A 24019-nucleotide genomic window follows, 5' to 3' on the forward strand; every position below is an offset into this window, starting at 1 on the left:
AAACTTGGTCCTTCCTTGACAACTGACAAGAAATAGCCTTGTGGATTGGGACATGCGTCAATGAAGAAAAATGTCCCTTCACCTGGAGGGCAGGGAAACTCACACAATGTGGGCCAAGTTGAGTGGCTTCTCAGGCTGGTCAGGGAACATGGGGTGCAAAGGCTCGCGGCTGGAAGCACAGCTCAGGGACTTGCTTAGTGCATTAGTTAGCTTCTTAGCAGGTGATTTCTGGAAAGCAGACAGAAGGGATAAAAACCATCATGTATGGATCATGTTATCAGATGGCATGCTTTCATAGTAGACATACAATCACTCATTCAGTCGTGCAATCTTCCTTGAGTGTCTAAGCCAGGGCGCTGGCTCAACGCCGGAACGGCCACTAGGGAGCCTGTGCCTGCTGCTTGCGTTGGCAGGTGCTGTCATAAATGGGAGCAGTCCTCACCTCAGACATCTAAGCGGGGACTTAATGGGACAGCAGGGTCCTTCTGACAAAACTCAGGAGCCTGGGAATAAGTCCAAATGGAGAAAGAAGAGACCATTCTGGAGAGGAAAATGGGAGGTGGATCATTCAGGTCCTGACATGTCGCACAAGGACTAGTCTTCATCTCAAATACAGCAGGAGACAACAGAGAGCTTAGGTCACAGAGCTGATGGGACCGGACCCGTTCTAGGACTGCTGGGCCCAACAGGAAGTGGCTTGGGAGGGGACAGCAGTGGGAGGAAGGAGAGGGACAGGCAGTTTTCAGGAGTCCGTGTGCGAGAGGTTCAGGTGCGGCAGAATCCAGCCAGTTAAAAGTGGAGCTTTCATATAAGTCTTCAGAATTCAAAATTTGTTTTCTTTCCAAGCATCATGAGACTTTCTCACTTAGACTGATGGGATGTTTACCTTAAAATTCCATAGCCAAAATAATTTTTAAAAATCTACTGCATTTAATAAATCCTTACCCACATTTTTCCTTCCCATGAGAAGCTGCTTATTATTTTGTCACTTTCTTTTACAACTAGAACCTGTCTCTGGCAATACAATGAAGTATTTTGTCCTCATCATTTACAAGCTAAGTGCAGACATCAGGTTGGCTCACACTCCGCTTTAGTGCACTTCAAAGATCTGTGTCCTTCCAAACAGTAGGTTGGCAGCAAGACTTCAAACCGGCCTCAAGCCTGTCTGCTGGCACCATTTTCTCAACAGCATTTGCTCACTTGATGTCTGTGTGTCATATCTGGTGATTCTTGCAGTATCATGCTGTTTCGTTGTTACTGTATGTGTGATGGTGACTGTGATCAGTGATAATGACTCCCTGAAAGCTCAGATGATAGCATGTTTTGGCAATGAAATATTTTTAAATTAAGGTGTGCACATTGTTTTTTAGATACGTTACTGCGCACTGAATAGATGACAGCATAGGGCAAACGGGACCTTCTGCACTGGGGAATGGAAGATTCACTTGACTTCTTTTTCGCACTATTTGCTCTGTGTGGTGGTTGGGAGCCGACCCTGCAGTGTCCCTGAGGTGCCTTAATAGGAGCATTGTTCAAACACCCCCTCTTTAGCTTCTTCTAGGATGTAATTCTTAGAACACTTAAAATGGAGCAGCTCTTCACCCTATAAACATCAGGGTCCCTTTATCCTCCAGGGGGTCTGATCCTGCTTTGTAAGGATGTTGGCATGCCATATGATTTTTAGAGTCCACAGCCCCTAAGAAAAAGACTCCTTATTTGACTTTTGTATTTACATTAAACAACAATTAAAGATGATTAGTCTTTAGACACCAACCTTTCAGGAGTTGAGATAGAACAAGTTTGAGAATTGGTAACATGTTGACAGTAAGGAAACAGCGTTCTCTCCCGTCTGCCATCGTGAATGCCATGTTAGTATATCTGTCCTTAGCATGTGGTATAACCAATAGTGGCTGGTTTGGCACATGGCGTTTAGACTGGATGAGGCCCTCAGTATATGAAGCTAGTGAAGAGAACTGTTCCTTGAATTTGGAATTTGACAGAGAACAACTAATATATGTACACTGAATACTGGTTCCCAATAGCAATTTCTAGAAAAACAATTCTGATTTAGAATGCATATTGTAAAGACCTCCTAAAGACCCCTCAGGGGTCACCTTGGCAAGCTGGCCACTCAGTGTTCATGAGGGAAGATGATTTTGCTAATCTAAAACCACAATCTCCTCCTCCCAAAAAGTAAATGGAACAAATTACTCATTGCCCATGCTTATAGGCCTCCTTTATATTCCAGCCATGCCCTTCAGATAACTCAGAACCTAAGGAGAAGGAAGCTAACAGTAATTTTTAAGTGACTCTTACAGAAAATCCCTAACAAACAGGGAAAGGCCCTTACCTCACTGAGCTTCCTATGGTGTAAGGCTGGGGAGGTCACACGGGGCTCGGGCGCAGCGAGATGCCCCAGGAGGGTGCGGGAGCGCCAGCGCGGAAGGCGCCGGCCCATCGCCCTGCCTCCTTCCCCGGCCCGCCCGCGCAGCCCGGCCTTACCCACGATGTGTACTCCTTCATCTGGTGCTGGTTGCTGTGGGAGCCGCTGGCGTGCCCCCTCCAGAAGCAGTCCTGGCAGAGCTGGTAGTCGTGGCACTGCTGGCATCGGTAGCGGAAGCCCATCATGCTCTCGCTGTGGCAGTAGGAACACTCGACGGGATGGAAGACTGGGGGGAGGACGTGAGGAAAAAGGTGGAGAGCCAAGTCTGAGCAAGAAGGACAGGCAGAGCTTAGCGGGCCTGTGCCGGGGGCCAGACGGCAGTCGTCGGGGCCCAAGGAGGCCTTCTGCGCGTCTCTGGAGTTGCACCGGCCTTGCCAAGCGTGAAATGGGTGGTGGGTAGGCGCTCTTTGACGCGAACCCCTGGAACACCCTCTGTTCTTTCTCCTCCCACCTCTTACACCACCAGCATGTAAATTACCCCAGCAGCCTCGCCGGGGCCCAGATCGCTCTGTGTCTCCGGGAGACCAGCCCAGCTCACCGGAAGGTCCGAGCACAAAGGGCGAGCAGAGGGGGCTGTCCAGTGGGCGGGGGGCCGATATGGGAGAAACGGGGAACGGGACGAAGAAAGGGAGATGTGGGGAGCAGGAAACCTCATGAGAGAACGGAATCACTTTTGTGAAAAACGGAGTGGTTAATGGGCTTATTTGATGAGTGACACTGCCTCCATTTAACAACACTTTTTTCCTTTCTTGAGGGGCAGATGGTAGGACCCAGAGACGTACAAAATACCCAAACACAGCTCTGATTCAGGTAGTTCAAGAGGCACTTACACTTTCTTTGGCAGGAAATTTGAATTATAAAGCAGGCAAGGTAAAAGACTAATTCAGATTTGAAGCTAACAAATGATTGAATCCAAATAGTTTTCTTCACGCCATGAGCTGAAGATATCAAACAGCAGCAATTCTTGCCTTTGGTAAAGTTATCTTTGGCTAAGGAGCCAGGGAAAATAATGCAAATGAGTGAGAATGTGCAGGTGAAGAGCAGACTGCAGACACAAGGGCACAGCCAGCTCTGGGGCAACATCCCTTCTTCCTGGCTCCTGGGAAGGCTGGGGAGGACCTGGCTCCCAGAGTACCGTGCGGGGACTCCAGGGGCACTGTGCAGGGACGGGGCTGACGGAAGATCAGGAAACACTGAGGAGAAGGAACAAAATTATAGCTTTATGCCTGGAAAACAGTGGTTCTGGCACTGTAAACAGAAATGCAGACTCATCCTGTATGATCTGGACCTCAACTGCTCTTTGCCTCTGCAGATGAATAAGAAGCACAAAAATAAAACTATGTTTGGTAGTGATCAGAGGGAGACTAGTAAATTCTTTCTTTAAATCTTCTCATGAGCAAAACAGGAGAGATTTATAACTTTTACCTAAAACAGAGAATAAGGCAGATGCTAAATACTCTGCTTTGGAATTTAAAATTAAACTAACTTTAGTCCCCATGTATATTAAAGAAATGTATGGAAGTAAATATTCTAGCCAAGAGATATGGGATTATATTTTCCACTTATAGCTGGAGAAATCTCAGTTAAACAATAAATAAGAACATCTAAATATTAGATCGAGGCACAGAATTGTTCTGTTTAAATTTCTTTAAATCTTGTTTTGAACTGCGTTTCATATTTAAATATAGATATGCTAACTGTAATTTCTTTTATTTAGAAATAATTACTTTTATAAAAAAAGCATGTTACAACAGTTACATTATTTTTTCTTATGCATAAGTACAACTGTTGAAAGCTTACAATGGAGCATATGACTAAAGATTAGCAAAGTGCTATCATCCAATTTTTTTCTTATCTCCTTCACCTGTTCCTGGCCAGGCACCTAGGAATAAAGTCCATGCCGTGTCTACCAGTATTGGAAACGTGCACCTAAAACAAATACTAGAAAATGTCACATTCCTAACTGAGATACTTTTCCTGTTCTAACAAGTCTTTAAGACGCACCTGACCTGTACCTGAGAGGTACACAGTGAAATTTAATAAATATTTAGAATTGCAGCACATCTCTAAGGCTTTACTAATCAGGGAGAGTTCTACCCAAGCTCAGAAGAACTAAATAGACTGTGTAAAACAATGACCTTGGCTTAATAATAATAACCTGGATGGGCTCATTTCCATAATTTAAGGAACTGCCTTAGCTCAGTAGTGAGTACTCACCATTTTCTACATTTGCCAGCCGGTGCAGGAGGGGCAGCCAGACCAGACACTGTGGGGGGGGGTCTGACATGAGTGTGTCCAAGAAGCCATTTAAGGTGACCTTTTTCTGCATTGAAAAACCCACAGAAATTTATAACAGAGAACAATCTTAACTTACTTGCTATATAAATACTTTCAGATTGAAGAAAAACAAGACATTCAATTAACCTCTAACATATAAAGAAATAACTTGAAACTAGTTCCTAGTTTAAAACACCGATTGCTCTCTACACATCAGTACACATGGGGCTAGGTTATCTCCACTCAGCCTGGTTCAGTGTCACAAGGAGAGAAGTAATCCCAGAGGACCCCGTCTGTGTGCAAGGGGCTGTACGAAAGTGACAGTGGAAGATAGAGATGCATCTCTGCAGAATTTAACCCAGTAGGGGGTCAGGACCATACTGTGATCATGCCCCTCAGTCTTCTCAATGTGCACAATGACTTCCTGCTGGGAGGGCCCACCTGGGCCACCCCCACCCCTCCACCCTCCCTGGAGGGGACGATCTAATGTAGAAAGATTCTTTTCTTTCCTTTCTTCTGACTACTTTCTTCAGTCTGTATTGCCTCATGATCCTGGTCCTTTCAGATGTAGAAGAGGAATGTATCATAAGCTTCTTTCAAAATGATGAAAATAAGTTTACATTAATATGTGATACTAAAATAGTAGGAATGACAAAAAATTACATGTTCATATGCAAAAATCACTATTTCAGTTGACATTTTGAGTTAGGATACCAAGGTAGATGGGGCATTTTTATATTTTTGGATAAGAAATTGTCCTGAAGAGCTAGGGGCTTCCTGAGGCCCACGCCCCACACGAGTCCTTGCAGTTCACAGGAGAGTTGCTTTTTCCCTTCAATTAATCATTCTCACCAGCAGATATTTACAGTTTTAGCCTTTCCTCATAATATTAAATAGCTTAAGCTTTTTATATGATTGGTAGCAACATTATTATGAAACGGCATTTTTAGCAAAGTCTAAGTAATGAGACAGTGTTTTTTTTTTAACTACCACAATTTATAGACCTAAATATGGTCTTTCAGAACAACCACTTGGGCTGGCTTGGACTTTTTGCAAAGGAGTAATTCAAACAATTTTAGAATTTTATTACTCAAACTGCTGTTATAGCCAGTTTATGAGGCATAAAAGTAAATTGTTCATATTTTGATTCATATTGCCTCTTTTTGTACTTAAAATCACTTATTCATTTTGACCATTCATCATACTGGCTAAAAATTATGCCGGAAAGTTTTCAGAAATATATTCTGATTTCAGCATATGTAAATTTCTCACCATTGAGGATATATTAAAGATTATAAAATTGGGAAAGTCTACATGATATTTCAAAAGGAATTTTGAGCAATAGCAACATCATATATAAATGTTTTTGAAAATACAGGTACTATTAAGTTCTCTTAAAGGTCCTATTATTCTAGTTAATTTTGAATAAGAAATATTCTGAGGCATTTATGAATTTACTGAGGATTCTACAATACACTACCTAAAATCTAAGAATTCAGCATTAATACAATTATTTTGTTTCTCTGATAGAGTGAATCCATGTAACATGTGGTCACAATTCCTTGGGTTGACTGTCTGCACAGACAAAGCACGAAACAACAAAACACCACAGGGACGCTAACAGACTGGAACTGGGGTCGGGGGGCCATCCCCAGAGACCCAGGCCCCCACACTCACTCGCGTGGCCTTACATGCTAAAATCCTCACTAGCTTGCAGGGCTGTTGTAAGGCATAACCAGCGCCAGTTCTCTGAATTACTAAGCACTACAAAAACACATGGACCCATGTATTTAGGAAGCCGTGAGAAAAGCTGGAAAGCTGGGTAGTTGAACAAAGGTGGGTCACTCGATGGGTGTCTTGAGACAACCAATGTCCTTAAACATTAGTTCCGGTGAGTCTCGCTGGCTCTCCGATCGGTGAGGTTCAGTACAGTGAGCATTTGTTATGTGCCTTTTATGGGGCCGGAAAACCACCTTTCCAGGATATAAAGATGGTGAAGATAAGAGGCTTTAAGTCTTGGCCAAAAGTGACCTTTGGCAAGAAGGAGGAGCTGGTGATGGAGGAGCCATGCAGAGGCGCGCCCGGCGGGGCAGGGGCTTGGGGGGAAGCGGGTAGAGGACCCCTTGGGGGTGGAGGTGCAAACTGGAGCCGGAGAGGAGGGCTCATGGCATCTGACACGAAATCCCATTTATCCTGTGGGTGATGCAGGCTGCTAAGTGGGAGCGTGGCCCGCCACGTGGGGCATTGTGTGGAGCGATTAGAAAGGAAGCTTCCCTCATTTGCTCTGTGTTTTATCCTGTTTTACTCTGTGTGTTTTGAGGGCCTCCTAAAAGGCCTTTTTGTAGTAAGGCTCTGAAATAGTTTGGAACGCAATGGGGAATGCAATACAACAAATAAATACAACAAAAGTACACATCAACAAATTCAGAGGCAAAGAGATCAGTTTGGACGTTAAGGTCAGGCAATAGATGAGGAGGAGGAAAGAGATCTGAGAAACTTCTAGAAACTGCTGTCCTGGAGTCAGCAGGACTTGGGTGAGAAGTTCTGAGTGAAGGTGTACAGAAGAAGGCAGCATGAGGTCACATCTGGGAAGGCAGCTCTAAAGAGGAGCAGGCTCTGGTGGTGGACGGGGAGGGCACAGAAGTCAGCCTGGGGGTGGGAACTGGGCAGGGTCCACAGGCTTCCTGGTGGGAAACACAGGCTGGAGCTGGCATGTAGTGTACCAAACCATCCCTTCTACTGATTCATGGATGCATTTGTGATTCCGCATGATCCACGACCTCGGGGATGTCTGAGGCACCTCAGTAACCAGGTAACAGACTGATGGGGTTTACCAACTGGACATAAATGCAGGTTTTTCAGTGGCTGCTAGGCACTGATGTCTTATTTAAGGGGTCCTTTTTAGAGAGCACACTTGCTTAGTTCGGATTTTTTTTTTTAATTGTCAACAAAACTTCAATTTATGGATTTGAAAGTACCACTGTGCTATGCTAGGACATGTTGCCAGACTTGTGGACTTACAGCATGACGGGCAGGTATAAACAATGAGGGTCTGCGAACAGCAGCTCCCCTGGGAGACTTGCATGTCCCCCAGTTAAAACATGTCCCTGAACCACAAATGGATGTCATGAAACTGAGGCAGCTGCCTGTGCTGGTCTGGGCCTTCCAGATGGTGTGTGGCAGGTTCTGACTCTGTGGCTGCCTTCACTGCTACACATGGGAGAGGCTTGGTGCGGAGTCAGACCAGACACGTGAGGTCATGACAACTCAGCCCTCGAGGTGCAGCGCAGTAACACTATGGACACTAAAGAATTCAGCAAGGTGCCTGGCTCGGGGTCAGGAAACACACCTATTATTGCCAACAGGTGTGGTGAGTTCAGATCCTGGCTCAGGGGGCATTTGTGTGAGTCTGGAAGATACACTGGAGTGACTCGGAGTGACATACAGAAGGAGAAAAACCCATGTTTTTCCTACCTGCTGAGAGAAGCAGGATCTAGCCGACTGTTCCGTGTAACCAAATGAAGGGCCTTCAAAAACTGCTGTGGGCAGTTTGAGAACTTCCTGCAGGAACTGGTCATAGCGTCCATAAACCATCACTCCACTGGAGTCAGAAATCATTGAGAAAATATCTGGCGGGAGGAAAAAGGCAGGCATCTATCCACCATGCTAGCACGCCCACGACTTTAGCTCAGCCCACTCGCTGCAGACGAACACGCGACAGAACGATTTTTTATGGAACAATAACATGAAAGTTAATTTTTATGCTGAAATATTCCTGGCACGATGTTTCCTTGGGTGTTTTTTGCAGACAGTCTTAGTGCATGGCATTAACTAGTAATTTGGGTAAAATTAGCATATTCTGACAAGACAGAGAACATCACATTTTTATTTTGAGGCCAGTTATCAACTTGTATATAACTCTATGGGGGGGAATTTTTGCATATGAGAAATACGCTGACTTCATTTGAAATACATAATAAAAAATTTACTCCAATGTGTGTGTATGTGTGTGTGTGTATAGCTATTTATCCATCTATATTACCATTAATACTCTTGGTTTTCAGTTTAAGATATTGAGAAATGACAGAATGGGGATGAAGATGTAACAGAAATACTTGATTAACTTCCCACAGAAGCAGAAAGCTTCCTGTAAACCGTGGTGTTCTGGGTGGAAGGTACCTGGATCACAGCGAAGGGCCATCTGACTTGGGATGTCCATGGGGCCTGGCCTTGTGCATGACCAACAAGGTAAAGCCCCAGGTTTTTCTCAGCAGAGTGCATGGCTTCACTGAGCCTCTGCTCGCAGCCGCTGCCACTGTGTACTCTTAATGAATATTAATGGCAAAATTTCCCAAGGAAGTGTAACCCTTCTGTGGAAACCACTATTGGAATGAAAGGGTTGCATAGTTGCCGTGCTGGACCGAACAGGCTGCACAGCTGCTGGGATTAACCACTGTAAATGCACTGTGCTACCTCTGTTCATTTGGGCTTCATTTTTAAGGTCAAAATGTAACCTGAGGACATTGTTTTTACACTGCAGTCAGACGTTAAGCATATTAAAGGCTTCTATTGGATTATGTTTTGAGGATGTGAATTGGCTCTTGCTTTCTTTAATACTCCAATAATACAGGATTTCTGTTGTGCTTCAAATAGTGTATCAATTATGAGGTTATAGAATTTCTACCTGAGCAACAATATTAATGTTGTTCTCATCCACCTTCACAATGCTGCTTACTTAGTGGATTTTATCTCTTATGTTTCATTATAACAAGTGAAAAAAAATTAAAGGTTGCCAACAGCACAAGAACTCTTATGTAAATCCAAATGTAGAAACTCAAGAATTCCAATGGAAAGGGGAAAAGAAACCCCCTTTCTTTTTCCCTTGCTGGGCAGGCTGGCCGACCTCACTGGGTCACCTGTGACCTTCGAGGCCTGGATTTTCCAGGCTTGTCCAAGCCTCCACCTGGAAGAACTCAGTGTCTCCTGAGCAAAGGCAGAGGAGCATGAACAGTGCAGCTGATACTGAACTCATTTGCATAGCTGGAGCTCTGCTAAGGACTAGCCCAAGAAGCCTGGGTCCTGGGGATTAAAGCGCAGTGCACTCAATGGCCACTTGGGCTTCCAAGAAATGAGAGGTCTCTGAGGATGCACACAGATAGAAAAACTTCCCGACCACACAGCTGGCACTGGGCTTAAAAATTAGTACTTATAGAAGGGAAAACAAAATCCTTGGATCCTGAGAAATTCCATATCCTTTTATTTTACCTTTTCTCACTACAAAAGCAACACACAGAATCATTACTTTTGCCTGTTATTAAATACTAGAGAAACCTCACAATCCTGCAGGGCAGGAGGCAGCCCTGCTGCCGGGGGGGACTGGCCTGTGTTTGCTCATCTGGCTCACGACTATCACTGAAACAGGAAATGTTGGTGACTAAGGATATTCATTTTTCACCAACATTTTGAAAGTTCACTGGAGGTTCTTCCAGTGAAACTGCTAGTGTTCTGGTCAATGTGCTTCTGACCAGCTCACCAGGAAGCCACCAAACCCACTTGCTGGGTAAGTATAGGAGCGGCTCCTTAGTCAGGACCCTGGGGGCGCACTGGCTGTGACTCGGGCCCACCTTGGGGGAGAGCAGCATGGTGTGCCAACACCACACTGTTCTCCACAGAATCTGTGACACGGGGAAGCTCATTTTGTCAGACTGGAGAAGTTTCTCTCCAATGGGACGTGTACCTGCTGCTTCTGGAGAGGGTTTGCTCCTGCCACGAGACAGCACGCACGCTGTGCTCACTGACTGGGTCCTTCAGTGGGTGACAGGATCAGGTGAGGACACAGCCCTGGGGCAGGTACACTGTTTGCTTTGAATTCCCACACTTGCAAGGACCACAGGAGTTTAATGATTGGTAAAGATCTACTCAAAACCTTTGTTATATGTTGACTTTGAAACTGTGCAGATCATGTTCGTTGCTTACCTAACAACCATTCCCTTCACCTTTATTCCCCAAGTTTCTTCCTGGGCTCAGGAAAGTAGCAGCCCTCCCAGACCAGGAGGTGATGGGGGGTCACCCCATGACTGGCATGGGCAGTCAGACCGTCCAGCCCAGAGGGTGGCAGGGGTCCTACCACCAGTAACTGGTCCGTAATACCCCTGGGCAATGAGACTGAAGGGCTGGGGGGCCTCTGGAGTGAGCTGTGCCTCCTGCAGGTGCTCTGCCCACCTTTCTCCCAGGAGGAGGGTAAGTCTGATGCTCCAGAAAGCTGAGTAGGAAGATGGAGAACTGGGTCCTCGAGGGCACAGAATTGACCTGGCTCATGAAAGGCTCTGTGTTCTGGTTCTCTCAGTTTTCCTCAAACTCATTTTAGCATGGGACCCTTTTATCCAGGTAGCTATTAATATAATATTGAATATTTGGGAATGTTTCTCACATTCATCTAGTGTCCTCAGCATACCTGGCCACTGGCGGCCTGAGGTCAGCAGGCAGGGCCTCTGGAGCCTGTTCTGCCCGGGTCCATTTTGCTGAACTTTCTCTTCCCAGCCTAACCTGGAAGGAAATGCCTCTGGGATTACTCTGAAGCTGTTTTTTTTTTTTTTTTTTAATAAGAAAAAGGAAATTGGTTCCATCACTGCTTTATTTAACTACCATCCTCAATCAAGAACGGAGGTAGTTTTAACTTCTTACATCTTTCAGGCTAAAGTGAAACTAAGCTGGTCCTTGAGAAGTCTGTCTGGGCCCCTCTCCTCTGCCTCTGGCCAGGCCACGAGAAGGGTTCCTGGAAGGCGGGAAGGAGGACGGCGGTGCGGGGTTTCCACGTGCCTTCCTCTTGTTTGCGGTCCACTGACACGGCTCTGCCTTGGAGCGTGTCTGGGGAAATTCAAAGGAACAAGGGGCTTTTTTCTGTATCTCTGTCGTGCTTTCCCTCCTAGTGCATCAAGAAGCAAGAGAGAGACTAGAGGGTGTGATCACAGATGACCACAGGGAGGAGGGACCCTACAGGGATCCAACAAGATCCCCAAATCTCGGATGGAGAAAGAAGCTGAGGATTAAACAAGTGATGTATCTGTCAGGGGATGACTCAGCTAATTAGTCACATAGCTGGATTACAACCCGGGATTCCCAGTTTCTGTGACAGTGCTCTTTCCACAGCATTATAACCTGAACTCCTAATATTTAGGGCAGGGAAAGGGTGAAATGGAAAATTTTTCTTTCAAACAGTAGCATATACATTACACAAAAATAGTTAGAAATGAAAATTCTGGCCTCTTCCCCCAGCTATACCTTCTGAATCAGAAATTCTGGGAGTAGGACCCAGAGATCTATGTTTTAAAAAGCCTGCCAGGGGATTTTATACATCTTAAAATTTGAGAACAACTGGTGTAGGGAAAAAAGTGAGGGTTCAACTCCTAGCATCATCTTACCTATGTGACCTACTTCACTCCAACTCTGAATCTCAGCTTCTTTACCTAAAACAAACTCCCACTCTTTGTAGGTTAAAAACTACCCCATTTAGTGACAAAATGTACATTAAAGGTCTCTCCTCACTCAGCACTTCAGCTGTCGCGTTTTCATTGGAACCCCGGTAATTCTCAGACAGCACTCCACTTGTGCCATCTCTGTGCCCATCCCAGCAACGTCTGCTTGGGACCTTGCAGCTCCCAGGGACTGGGCTGCAAAGGATGGGAGGGTGTGGCAGGAGCTGGCTTTGGAGGACCTAAACGTGGCCCAGAGTTTGTGCCCTATGCTGATGGAACATGCCTGTAGGGCAGGACAGCACAGTGACCTTTAAAGGATGCATATCTCACTTTAATATCACAGTCTAGTTGACACTCAACAGGTTTTAAATAATAATAATAATAATAATAATAATTAGGAGGAAAACATTCATTTCATTAGCATTTACAGAATAAGGAAATATTTCTCAGACAAAATAAAAAATCAGTGAGGGTCATATTTCAAACAACTCTTAAGGAACAAGGAAAGTCACAAGTGAGTGGGAACGGGGAGAGGAAGGTGCAGAAAATGGGAGGGGAAACAAAGAGGCATGCAACGAATACCTTACATCTTAATTTGTCCATGATCTTCCCTCCACACAATGTGGCTAACGCCATTTTGACAGCAAATACTGAACTTTTACCATGGCCTTCCCTGTTTAAGATAATTGGGAAAAAAAAGATGTTATTTGGAGAACTTCCCACAGTGCGGTTTGACATTTTCTGTTTTGTAGTAATCGTAGGCCACAGAGCTGCATGCGTTATGTGAGCACAGCCACTCTAGAAAAGGTTGTGGGCACAGTTCAACATACATTTCCGAGAAACTGTCTATTCAATATTTCCTTTTTTCAAGACATAACAGAATCCTTAAGTGACTCTGTGTATGTGTCAGTCACTCAAAGCCTGGACTGACAGTTGGAGGGACATGTCCTATTTGACTATGGATTGAAATGGCATAACATGCTTTCCCTTTGAGTTTCCTAAAGCAACTTTATGCATGATGAGTACACAGTCTCTGTAATTTATTTAAACAAGGCTTTAGGAAAATCTTTTTTTTGTCAGAGAATTCCCCAGTTCGCTGCAGTAACTATGGGGGCTTTTCCATCACACCTTTTTTCAGCCATCATTTTCTACCCACATGTCAGTTGTGCTTATGATGTGTTTGCTTGTCAAAGGGAGAGCTTCTAAAGGGGTAAAGTCATCCTGCTTTTCCTGAACGACAGCAGACCTGCCCAGCTGTCACTGATACGGGAATGGTAACTGGTTCAGCCTTCGCACAGTGCGGTGTAGAGGGCTCACTGCCTGAGGGTTTCAGCCAGGTCCCCTTCCAGCTGGAATCAACGTTTAGGTGGTCCTATCAGTAGCTCACTGTGCCGACAGCTGCTGCTCTCCAAGGCAGTCAAAGGAGTTATTTAAAATTAGAATGTGGCTGAAAGGTAAGTGAAGTCTGTATTGACAAGGGTTTTGTGTACAAAGTAAGTCTTTACAGGAATAAGATTCATGTATCTAACATTCCAGAAGAATAAGATTTAACAAATACCGTGTCTTTGCTCCTCACTGACTTGGGAGAGAGAGCGCCTGCTGTTCACCTCTCAGCACTGTGCCTGAAATACAGCTAGCCGGGTGCAAAGCTGACTGAACCTTATGCTAGCGGCCCTCCCATTTATATTTCTAAACCTGAGCACCAGTCTTACCCAATTATTTATTGGAAAACTTTACTTGAATACCCACCCCATGTCAAACCCAGCATGGTCAAAGCAGAACTCATTATCTTTACAAAGTCCCCTAACAGTCAGGCCAGCTGACCACTGGCCTGCTCCTTCGGAAGTCCCTCTCTGGTCGTCATTTACCCAAAATGAACCCTGGGGGAGGGGTCACCCTTGACCTGCTGCTCTTCCTTAATTCACTACCACCTTAATAAACGTTCTAGGGACTCAGGTGTGCCTCCAAATGGCATATCACGCCCAGCGCGTGCTTCCCATCCGACTGCCGTCGCCTCCATCAGCTTTAATACTGTATGACTTCTTAAATGATCTCTCTGCTTGCACACTGGTACCACAAATCTGACTGTATTATTTCATTATTTAAAATGCTTACTGCCTCCAGGATATGGTTGTAACCTTATCTGTCTTCTCAGCCTCCTCTGCTGCAGTTTGCGCTGCCTTCCACGCACTAGTCTTGCCGTTCAGTGCCCTGGTCTGCCCACCACCGCCTGCCCACGACTCTCCCCCGACTCAAGCCTCAGCTCGGTGCCCTCATTCACTCCGCGATGCAAGCAGCTTCCCCGGGGACGTGGTGGCCATGATTCCCCTGCTCACTTTCCCCTATTATTGGCACCTATCACCTGGGGGACCTCGATCTGCCTGTCCACACGCCTTCAGGCAAGCCGACCCCAGCTGTGAGACCCCTGGGGGCAGAGACCACGTCCCGAGTCGGTTAGAGTCCCAGCGCCTTGCACTTTGTCTCACACAGTGAACAATGATTAAGAAATCATTAATTAATGTCTATTAATCATAATAGGTACCCCTAGAATGACCACTCACTAAGTTGTTTACTAATTTTAGACAGACAGCTATAATATAAATGCAATGATTCTGTAAAAGCCACCTCTCTCAAAATTATTCCATGGTCCCTACATTCCCAATTGCAGGGGTGACTAGAAGTATCAAAAATTAATTTCAGTAAACAATTAAGCTTCTTTTCCTAAGCTGAAACATGACTCAAATAATGAGAATAGGAAAGTCTACAAAGTGTGAAATAATGGGAGTCACATAGCAATAACGTAACCTTCAAAATGCAAAGGGAATGAGGAGGATTACAGGCGAGACTTTGAGAGCAGTGCAAGCCTCTCAAAGCCATTAGAGACGGTCTGACTCAACACGGAGGACAGACCACAGATGATGTGGAGGAGAGAGTTCCTCAGAGGATGAAGTGAGGACAGCTCATGGCTGAAACCTCAAACCTTGGCTTTTAAGGAAGATCGTTGGGAGATCACCAGTCCTGCACTGTTCCTGGAAATGCAAGATTCATGCTGCTACATCCCACAGGGGCCGATCAGAGCTACTCTGCCAAACTGACGCAGTGAATCTAGACGAATCACCGAGTGGAGGGAAGCTCAGTGAGAGTTTTGCAGGAACTAAAGGGTGAGATTAGGCCCCTGGAATGTGATGCTAGGCGAGCTCCTGTGAAGATTGCAGATGTGACCCATGGGGGTAAGGATGCAGGAAGGTGGATGCGGTGAGCAGGGCCATACCAGGCGGGCGGCAGCCTCGCTCAACCCGGGACCGGATACCCCCTGGAGGAGGCCAAGGGGCGACGGCAGTGAGGGTCCACAAGGGGAATGGGCTCCACAGGCTTAGACACGAGCGGATCTTCTTAGGGACATTGTCAGAGCATAACACAGAATGAAGAAAATGAGGAAGAGAAAGAATTCCTGAAGGCCTTTGACAAGATTCCATAGCAAAGGCCAGTGCTTAGTTACCTTGGGGTCAGGGTTCCTGTTTTTTTGTGAAAAAAGAACAGGCATATCCACAACGCCAGGAGCAGGGAAGCGGTCAGCCGCGTGGAGGCGCTGTGCCTATCGGGGGCCGCCGCCCGGGGGGAAGCGCCCTTGGTGCCCCGGAGGTGGGCGTCAGGGCCCCGAGGCTGCACAGCAGAGGCTCCAGGGTCTGTGCGAACGAGCAGGGCAGCGGCGTTACTCCAGCGCCCCCATCTCGGCGGACCCCGTGAGCATGCTGAGGGGCTGCAGCGCGGGGCACCAGGTGCGGGAGCAGCGCCCAGGGGCACCGGCAGGGGGCGCAGTGCAGCCGCCTTAGGGGATCCACGCGCTGGCTCCTCCGGGCCATGGGCGCCTCCGGCGCGGATGAATCTCCCGCAGAGTAAAGGATACAGCAGGGGTTTAAACTTAACTATAAGCCTCTGTTATAAAAGGAGTAATTTTATTTTTAAAGTAAAAATTTTACTTATTTTAAGTGTTTTCCCTTTCATTGTAGAATTAGAACACAGTGCATAATAAACATTTGATTCTTTTTTTGCACTACTTTTTTTTTGCGTATTGGGATACACTCTGTTTTTAAGACAATTATCGTTGCTTACACAGACTTTACTGTTCTAGGCTGGTGTCAAAAAAATCAATCAAATCGTTAAACTGATAATTAATACCGAAAAGGGTATTTAAGAGAGCCAGCAAATTATCAAAAGCACAAACTGAAATTGTTCACAATGAATCTTTTATTTCCATTTATATTTATTTTGTTTTCTTACTCTGAAAATTTTCAAATTTCCCTAAGAGGTGACTGATTGAAAATGGAAACAGGAAAGCACTTCCATCTGGTCAAAATACAAATGGAGATTTGTAGAGTGTCTGCCTTAAAAACACAGATTACTTAAAAGTTTCACTCATAATAAAAACTGATTGACTGCATTGTGCTGGGCTGAGTTTTCCAGGAGCACAAAGAGATGCACAAATTTCTTTTTAACTAAAAAGATATTATTTTTAGGGAAATGTCTGGGAGGGGAAATTTGCTTTTGACAAGAAAGGAAAACAGTGAGTTAGATGCTGATAGGTTGGGGTGCTAGGCTGGACTGGGAACAGAAAAGTACGTTTTCTCTAAGTTGCCAACAGAGCCTCCTGTTGAAGTTCAGGGTTCCAGGATAAATTTCAACTCCTCAAAGGTGAGATTTAAATTTTGATGGATTCTTTTCTGAACTGGCCAGAGGAATTACTTCTCTAAGGAAGAACAGTCAAACCAGAAGCTCTTCTTAAACCAACATATTTTACAAAAGCACTTGGTAAGCATTTTGAAAAGCACAGCGGTCAAACTGCTCTTTCTCACACATTTTGGTGTATTAATTAATGGACAGAATAGCTTCCTCCTCTGGCTTCCACAACATGCCTCTGTCATAACAAATTCTTTATGGGGCATTTATTTTGTTCACATGGATCACTCATTTAATAGCTCAGCAGGTATTTATTGGCAATGCCTCAGAGGTTGGGATATAAAGGTGAATAAGATGTAACTCCTACCCTCCATTTGCTCATAGTCTCCTGGGAAGAAAGAATCAAGACCAGTTAATGTTAATGTAGCACATTTTTACAAAGGGCAGGGGCCTCCTCTTACTCATGTGTCATCCCCAGCCTTGCCTGGTACCCAGCACATTGCAAGCTCTCACTGTTAGCTAAATTAGTGAATGCACAAGCAAAATAAACTTTCTGACTGACCCCTTAAGGTTTAGGTTGAGAAATATTTAGTGTTTGAGCAAAATCACAAAGATGGACTTTACGGCCCTTAATATGTGATTGTGCTGTCACATGATGACTTGAATTTACAGGTGGTCACATACATACTTACTCGTTTTGGGGATAGTGAGGTTAACACGTGAACAGATGGAAACCCCTTACTGGCCCTGGCATCTCTTTGGGCTCCCCGTACTGCTAACAGAACATCCGTGAAGAATTCCTTACAGCACTGGGTCTGGTTTGCCAGGACCTGCTTCAGAATGGAAAGCACCTGTACTGTTGACAGGCCTCCTTACTGCCAGGGGCTTCCATCTGTTGCTCATCCAAAGAATAAATCTGACATTAAGGGGTGCTCAATTTATCTGCAACTGTGAAGATTCTCCAGGAAGAGATTCCATTTCAGTAACATGTAGGAACCTTGGAACAAAGTATTTTGCACTGGACTAAAATTTTAGGGACTAGAGGAGAATGTTCCATGGATATCTTGAATTTACAATGTGGTAAGGAAAAAAGAATTCCCAAGCCAAGCAAACACTATGGGAAATACATAATAGTTTCAGTCATACAGACACTAAAAGAAACGAGCAGAACATTGGGTTTTATGCCCCTCTTCTCCTTCTCCTTTGTCCTTCCACATCCATATAGCCTCAAAAGTGAAAATGTGGCTTGCACTTGATAGTCTATCTTGCATTAAACATCAAAATCATTTTTAAAACTCAAAAGGTGGCAGGATTTTGGCAGAGTGCCAGGATTATTTCATAGCCACACATCTGAGAATTGTGTCGGGAGACTCGGCAGTGGGAGTGGATGACTGAATGTTCAGCAAGGTGCGGTTTGTCAAACAGAGAGGAAAATACATGGTTTTTGTATTCTCCATGAAAGACAATTATAGGATGGATTTAGCATGCTGGATGGCTGTCATAAAACTGACTGTAAAATCTACAGTGTAAGATTTGTTAAGTCCAAATACTTCTTTCATATGCATTGTCAAATATGTCTAAATGCCCCAAACTGGAAGGTTTAGGAATGTGAGCATAATAATATCTTGAGATAAGAAGATAAGTCTGGGGAAAAAGTACATTAATTCTCATTAAAAAAAAAATGAAACAGAGCATAAACAGAGCTGAACTTAAACTCATGCCAGAAGCAAAACAATTTTCTTCCCTCAGCTCATCGACATGAAGCTGTGTGATATGCAGATTATTTAACCTGTGTCTCAGCTTCATCACTTACTCTAACTGAAAAAATTTAGTTATACAGTCAAACCAGTAAGGCTGCTGGCTGTGAACATCTTGGCTATTATTACTATCATTAGAGAATTGGTATTAATAATATAGTTTGACTCCTGAAGAAAGGAAAATAACTGTTCTTTTTAATGTTTATCATGTTCTACTATGAGCTTTGAGTGGCTGAATAGGTATCAACATAATGGTTGCTAAAAACAAGGCCACAGTCACACAGTCTATGCTACAGGAACTGTCCTGTGAAGAACAAGTCTGCTGAATTGAAATGAGATCAAGTCAACAGACTAATGTTTTTGCTAGTATTTCCAGGGAAGCAGGAAGAGAGAGAAGTACAGTGAATCTCATGGGAACAGGGTCATCCCACTAGTAACCATGAATGTCTGCTTTTCTTCTCTGCAAAAAACAAGTAAACATATGGGGTATGAATCTGGTGACAGAGCGAACTTAGACCTACTAGTCTTGGTAATATGTTGGGGATTAAGGAGGACTTCATCTCAGAAAAAGAATGAAGAGAAATTAGGGTGACACGGACTAAGAAAAGTCAGCCTCTGGTTTTTCATTCACTCTGAGCTGGGTGTTGTCAGTGCGGCACACACCAAGAATGAGAAGCAGTCCTGCCCCTGCCCTACGGTGGCTGGGGAGGCGGTCATACCAGCATTAAGACGTGCCTTATAAGAGCAGAGTCACGCACAGGAAGCTTGGGCCCTGGGGAAGGGTGGCCCCTCGGCCACGATGGGTGGCAGGCTTCACAGGGGCCAGAGCTTCTGACCCAGCCTCTCCAAAAGGCCATATGTTAGACTTTTTGGAATTCTTTTCAAGGTAACAATTCCATCTCATTCGAGCTGTTGAAATAAAAAATTGTTTTCATTTTGTAACATGGTACCGTTGTGCTGTCCTGCCATTGTCTGCTGTCTACACAGGAATGAGGCAGTGGAAGTTCTGACAACACTTAAAAGAGTATTTTCCTCTCTGAGATACACATGAGAGGTGAGGGAAAAGCTGCTCCGATCTGTCCGTGGACTCTGAGGGTGAGAGTCCCGGGGAGCGGCTCCTGCAGTGAGTGTGGGCAGGAGGCAGGCCAACCCTGGGGTGTCCAGCAGGGGCAAGAGGAAGGGGCTGGCTCAGGGCTCCAGGTGTGTCCTGATGTTCCTCGTCCTGCTCAGGCCCCACTCCCTCCTTCTGATGCCTCATTTCTCACCCAGTTCCCCAGGGCCCTGGAGGAAGTGGTGTCTGGGTGCAGCAGGGTCGGCTCAGAGGTCAGCTGGTAGCAGCTCCCTGGCTGACCCCTCCTAGGACACAGCCATTTCAGAAGGAGGTCAGGGCACACACATCAGCCAGGCTCAGAGACAGATGGGGGCCAGCTCTGAGCATCCCACATACCACCCTCAGGGCGACTTGTATTTCCCAAGAGGCCCCCTTGGCCAAAGGGCAGAGAGATCTCACCACCAGGAAGTGGGTCAGGTCTGCTGGGTGCATGTGGCTGCAGAAGTGCTGGGACCAGGCGCTGTTTGGGGAGAGAAGCGAGGAATATGGTTCTTGGGGAGGGTGTGTGCGTGGAGGTGAGTCTGGGTCTGGGACCCAACCAAAGGAAGCAGGCTTTGATCCTCACTTCAGGTCCCCATTTGCTTGGCACAGTCCAGCTCCCAGATCTGGTGAATTTTAAGGCACTATGATATAATGACCAAGATCCTTTGAATGCAAGTTCTTACTCTTCTTGAATTTAAATTGCTGTACTGTCTTTCTTCTCTTCTTATTTTGTACATTACCTCTTCAGAATGCAGGTTCTTAAGGCATCTCTAACTTTTATTTTGGATTTTTTTTTCTTTCTTTCTTTTTATACACCATTTAAATTTGCAGCAAATGAGAGAAAATCTCCTGAGTGTTTCAGTGATCCTATAATAACAACCATGTATCCTTGATGTACTTCAAGTCCAAGCACAGAGGGCTCCCTTAAACTCGGATCTGTGAAGGGGCAGTTGGTGGGAAGGGCAGGCATCAGCTTTCCACCCTGGATCTTATATGGATCCATAGGAGTGGACCATTGTAAGAAATAGAATTGAACATTCATTTCATTCCTATGTTTCTCCTCCTATACTCACTTCTAAGTGAATGTTTCCAGTTAGCAGAGCTTTCTGATAACTTATGTCACATCATCTGAATATCAAAAGCCATGAAACAGGAATCTGTGCACATGTGAACTGCTGTCCTCATCAGCCAAAGGGGAGCGGGCAGAGCTCCCTCATACCGGGGTGTCCATGGGGATGTGTCTGCAAACCTGTACAGTGAGATTTCTCTATGCCGACATGTTAAAAATCTCCTACAATAGATTACGGAGCATGTACATCTGGGGCTTTCCTACCTGTCAGGAAGCAGGGGCCCAGCATTGCTTGGGCATACCTGTGTGAGCGGCTCCGTACCTGGCTAGTTCTTAGACATTGTGCTCACAGCCGTGAAGTGGCTCAACTTCGCTCTCAGTGCTGAGAGAACATACATAGCTCTGTGTTTTACACATAATTTCCCCAATATTTCTAAACAAAAGTGAAAAATCTGACTCTATTAGTTGAGATCTCATATATTTCACAAAATCCCCCTTCCCTACTGTTAATCTTGCCTGCTTCTGTATTTATGGAGTGCATACGAACTATTTTAGCTGTGATCCCTCATGAATCCTCTAGCAGCACTCCAAGATTTATCAGGAAACTGTGTTTCTCTTTACATTTCCCATTGCTACACTTATAACAAATACGTCTCTCGAGAACTATGGTGGAAAGCTTCCACGCCCTTGTTAAGGGGACAGGATGGCAGTGGCATTCCAGAGATGCCACAGCTAGCTTCCATTCTGCCACCTGCCCTGTGGAACCACAGCTTTCTCCACCTGCTGGCCTCTTGGATTCCACAGTGACTGAGCCACAGCAGACACCAGTTGGAAAGTCTGAACAGACCGAGCACAGAATAGATCAAGGACTGCCTGCTTCAGAATTGTTCATTTCTACTCGAGAATTCTCAAAATGTAAACATCATGGAAAGAATACTGTACACTGGTCAAACTGAGCATGAACAGCTCTGTTGCCAATCAAGGTTGCAAAGTGACAGCTGGTAACGTTTATGAGTAGCCTGGTAATGTGAGTCCGACTGGCACATCTCCAGGGCCGGGCTTAAATATTCCCAAGCACTGGCCCAACAAGAAGACTGAGCAAAATCTTTTGAGAGGCTTAAATTGTGATTGCTAAAAGGTCAAGTTAGCAATTTTCCTTTTTAATATTCAAAACCAGTACTGAAAGTAGAGGTGCTGATATGGTATCTAGACCAGCCGCTCTCAGCAAAAGGCCACTGGAGAGCCGAGGCTGATGGTGTAATCCAGGAGAGTTTTTATAATTTGCAAGGCTGCCATGTATCTTGGAAAAGAAACCTTAGCTGAATACCTAAGTCCCTACTCTGCGCTAACACACCGAGAGGTGCAGGACAAGGGAGAACCTCTTTGCACTTCAGGCCCTCTTCTGTAAAATGGGAGACTGGGAAGGACAGTCCAAGAGCTCAGGTGCTCTCAAACTCTCTGATTCTATGAGGGGAAACTGAGTGATAATGAGCCTGAGTTGCAGTCCTGGTATGTGGATGGAATCACATTTTTCCATTCAATGCAAGCCATGGCTATGTTCACTGGGCCGGTCCAGAAACACATCTCAGTTCCTCCCTGTTTATGCTATGGTTTTGTTATGACACTATCTTAGACACTTTGCAAAGAAGAGAGTTAAAAACATCCTCCCCCTTCATGTGTCATTGAGTCACTCCATGGGGATGCCATCACACAACACTTGCAAGTGTCCACAGCTGCTGGGATGAGTTACATAATGGTCAGCACATAGACTGCAACTGTCTTTGATTTCCTACGGCACTATTTCACTTTCTAGTCTTTTCCACAGGGACTTTGTTGAGATAATAATCTGATCAAGAAAAGAGAGGTAGTTGATTACCCTAGAAAATTATTTGGAGTAAAGACCAAGAAGGACAAGAGGAAGGAGAGACCAAATATGCAGAGAGTGACACACATGCACAGGGAGCTTACGGGTCCAGGGCGGCCAGCAGGAAGTTAAGCAGGAGGCTGACGGACTGCTCCACCTGGATCTGGTGAGTGGTTGGCATCCGTTTGTTGAGCTGGTAAAAAATGGTTGAGATCACAGCCTCCAATCGGGCCACGCTGAGTTCTATGTTTGGGTCCAGGTTGTTGAGAGCATTTTCCCGCAATGCTTCTATGACATTCCAGATGTCCACCAGGTGCACTATGTACAATTAAAGCAGAGTGAACACGTCAGCCCAATTGCATGGGAGGGCAGATTCCTTACTTCATGTGTAACCTGGGTCCTGTTTCACCATGACACCTCACAGGCTTTGGTGTGTGTCCGACCATCGCAGAGGCTGCCCTAAGGAAATGCACATAGTGCCTGATCTCAAAGGTCATGTACAATGTGTAGCAGCAAGCAAGTGATTGAACACAACAGTAGACAGTTATTTCTAATCTTCACAATGACCCTTGAAATACAGCTATTACCTCTATACAACATGTGGGGAAACGGAGGATCAGGGAAGCTGACCTACAGTTACACAGGTCCAAGGTCAGCCAATGGCAAAACTGGCTTTCAAATCCAAGCCTATCTGGCTTTTTTTATATTGAGATGTAATTGAAGTAGAACATCACATAAGTTTAAGGTGTAAACCTGTCAACTTGATACATTTCTACTTTGCACTATGATGACCACCATACTATTAGCTAGCACATCATGTGCAATAATTACCATTTCTTTTCTGTGGTGAGAACATTTAAGATCTAGTTTCTTAGCAACCTTGAGGTATATAGCACTCGTGATTAATAACAAGTTTCTCTGGCTTTAACGTACACACGGACCCCTTAAAAAAAAAGGAGAGAAAAACAACACTTAAATTCTTGTGTTAGAAAAGATATCAAGACTTCATTTGGGTATTTAAAGCCTTTTCATTTATTTATATATTTTTGGTAGTGGAAGTATTGGAATAAGGAAAACAGGGAAGGTTAAGGCAGGCAGGAAGATGGGCAGTGGAAAGGAAGGGTAGCCATGCAATGCGGCAGCAGAGCCGAGTCACAGGCCGCCTCACCCGGCCAAGAACAAACCCGTCCTGGCCACCTGACTGACTGACTTGCATGGCTCGAGTCACAGCCTCTTCCACTAGGGTCGTCAAGGAGTCCATTGCTATTTCTTCCTTGCTCACCTTGAGGTTCTATTATCATATCTCAGAAACCAACACCACTATCAAGACAATGAACACATCCATCACCCCATAAGGTTTCCTC

At 45.1% G+C, this 24019-nt stretch overlaps 1 protein-coding gene across 15 annotated transcripts in view; it reads right to left on the bottom strand.

Annotated features, from left to right (window-relative positions):
* DTNA (dystrobrevin alpha) overlaps nucleotides 1-24019 on the bottom strand; it is a 333077-nt gene that overhangs the window by 60154 nt on the left and 248904 nt on the right. For all 15 annotated transcript variants that reach the window (XR_008998277.1, XR_008998276.1, XM_057503964.1 and 12 more), the window contains 6 exons: nucleotides 22760-22973; nucleotides 12783-12868; nucleotides 8195-8349; nucleotides 4661-4766; nucleotides 2503-2669; nucleotides 104-228 (listed from right to left, as the gene is read on the bottom strand). Coding sequence is in view for 13 of the 15 variants with exons in the window: in XM_057503964.1 (XP_057359947.1) it covers nucleotides 104-228; nucleotides 2503-2669; nucleotides 4661-4766; nucleotides 8195-8349; nucleotides 12783-12868; nucleotides 22760-22973 (853 nt within the window). In the remaining 2 variants the exon portion in view is untranslated. The remainder of the gene's footprint in view (nucleotides 1-103; nucleotides 229-2502; nucleotides 2670-4660; nucleotides 4767-8194; nucleotides 8350-12782; nucleotides 12869-22759; nucleotides 22974-24019) is intronic.

Source organism: Manis pentadactyla, chromosome 6, assembly GCF_030020395.1.
Source record: "Manis pentadactyla isolate mManPen7 chromosome 6, mManPen7.hap1, whole genome shotgun sequence".
NCBI classification, from domain to species: domain Eukaryota; kingdom Metazoa; phylum Chordata; class Mammalia; order Pholidota; family Manidae; genus Manis; species Manis pentadactyla.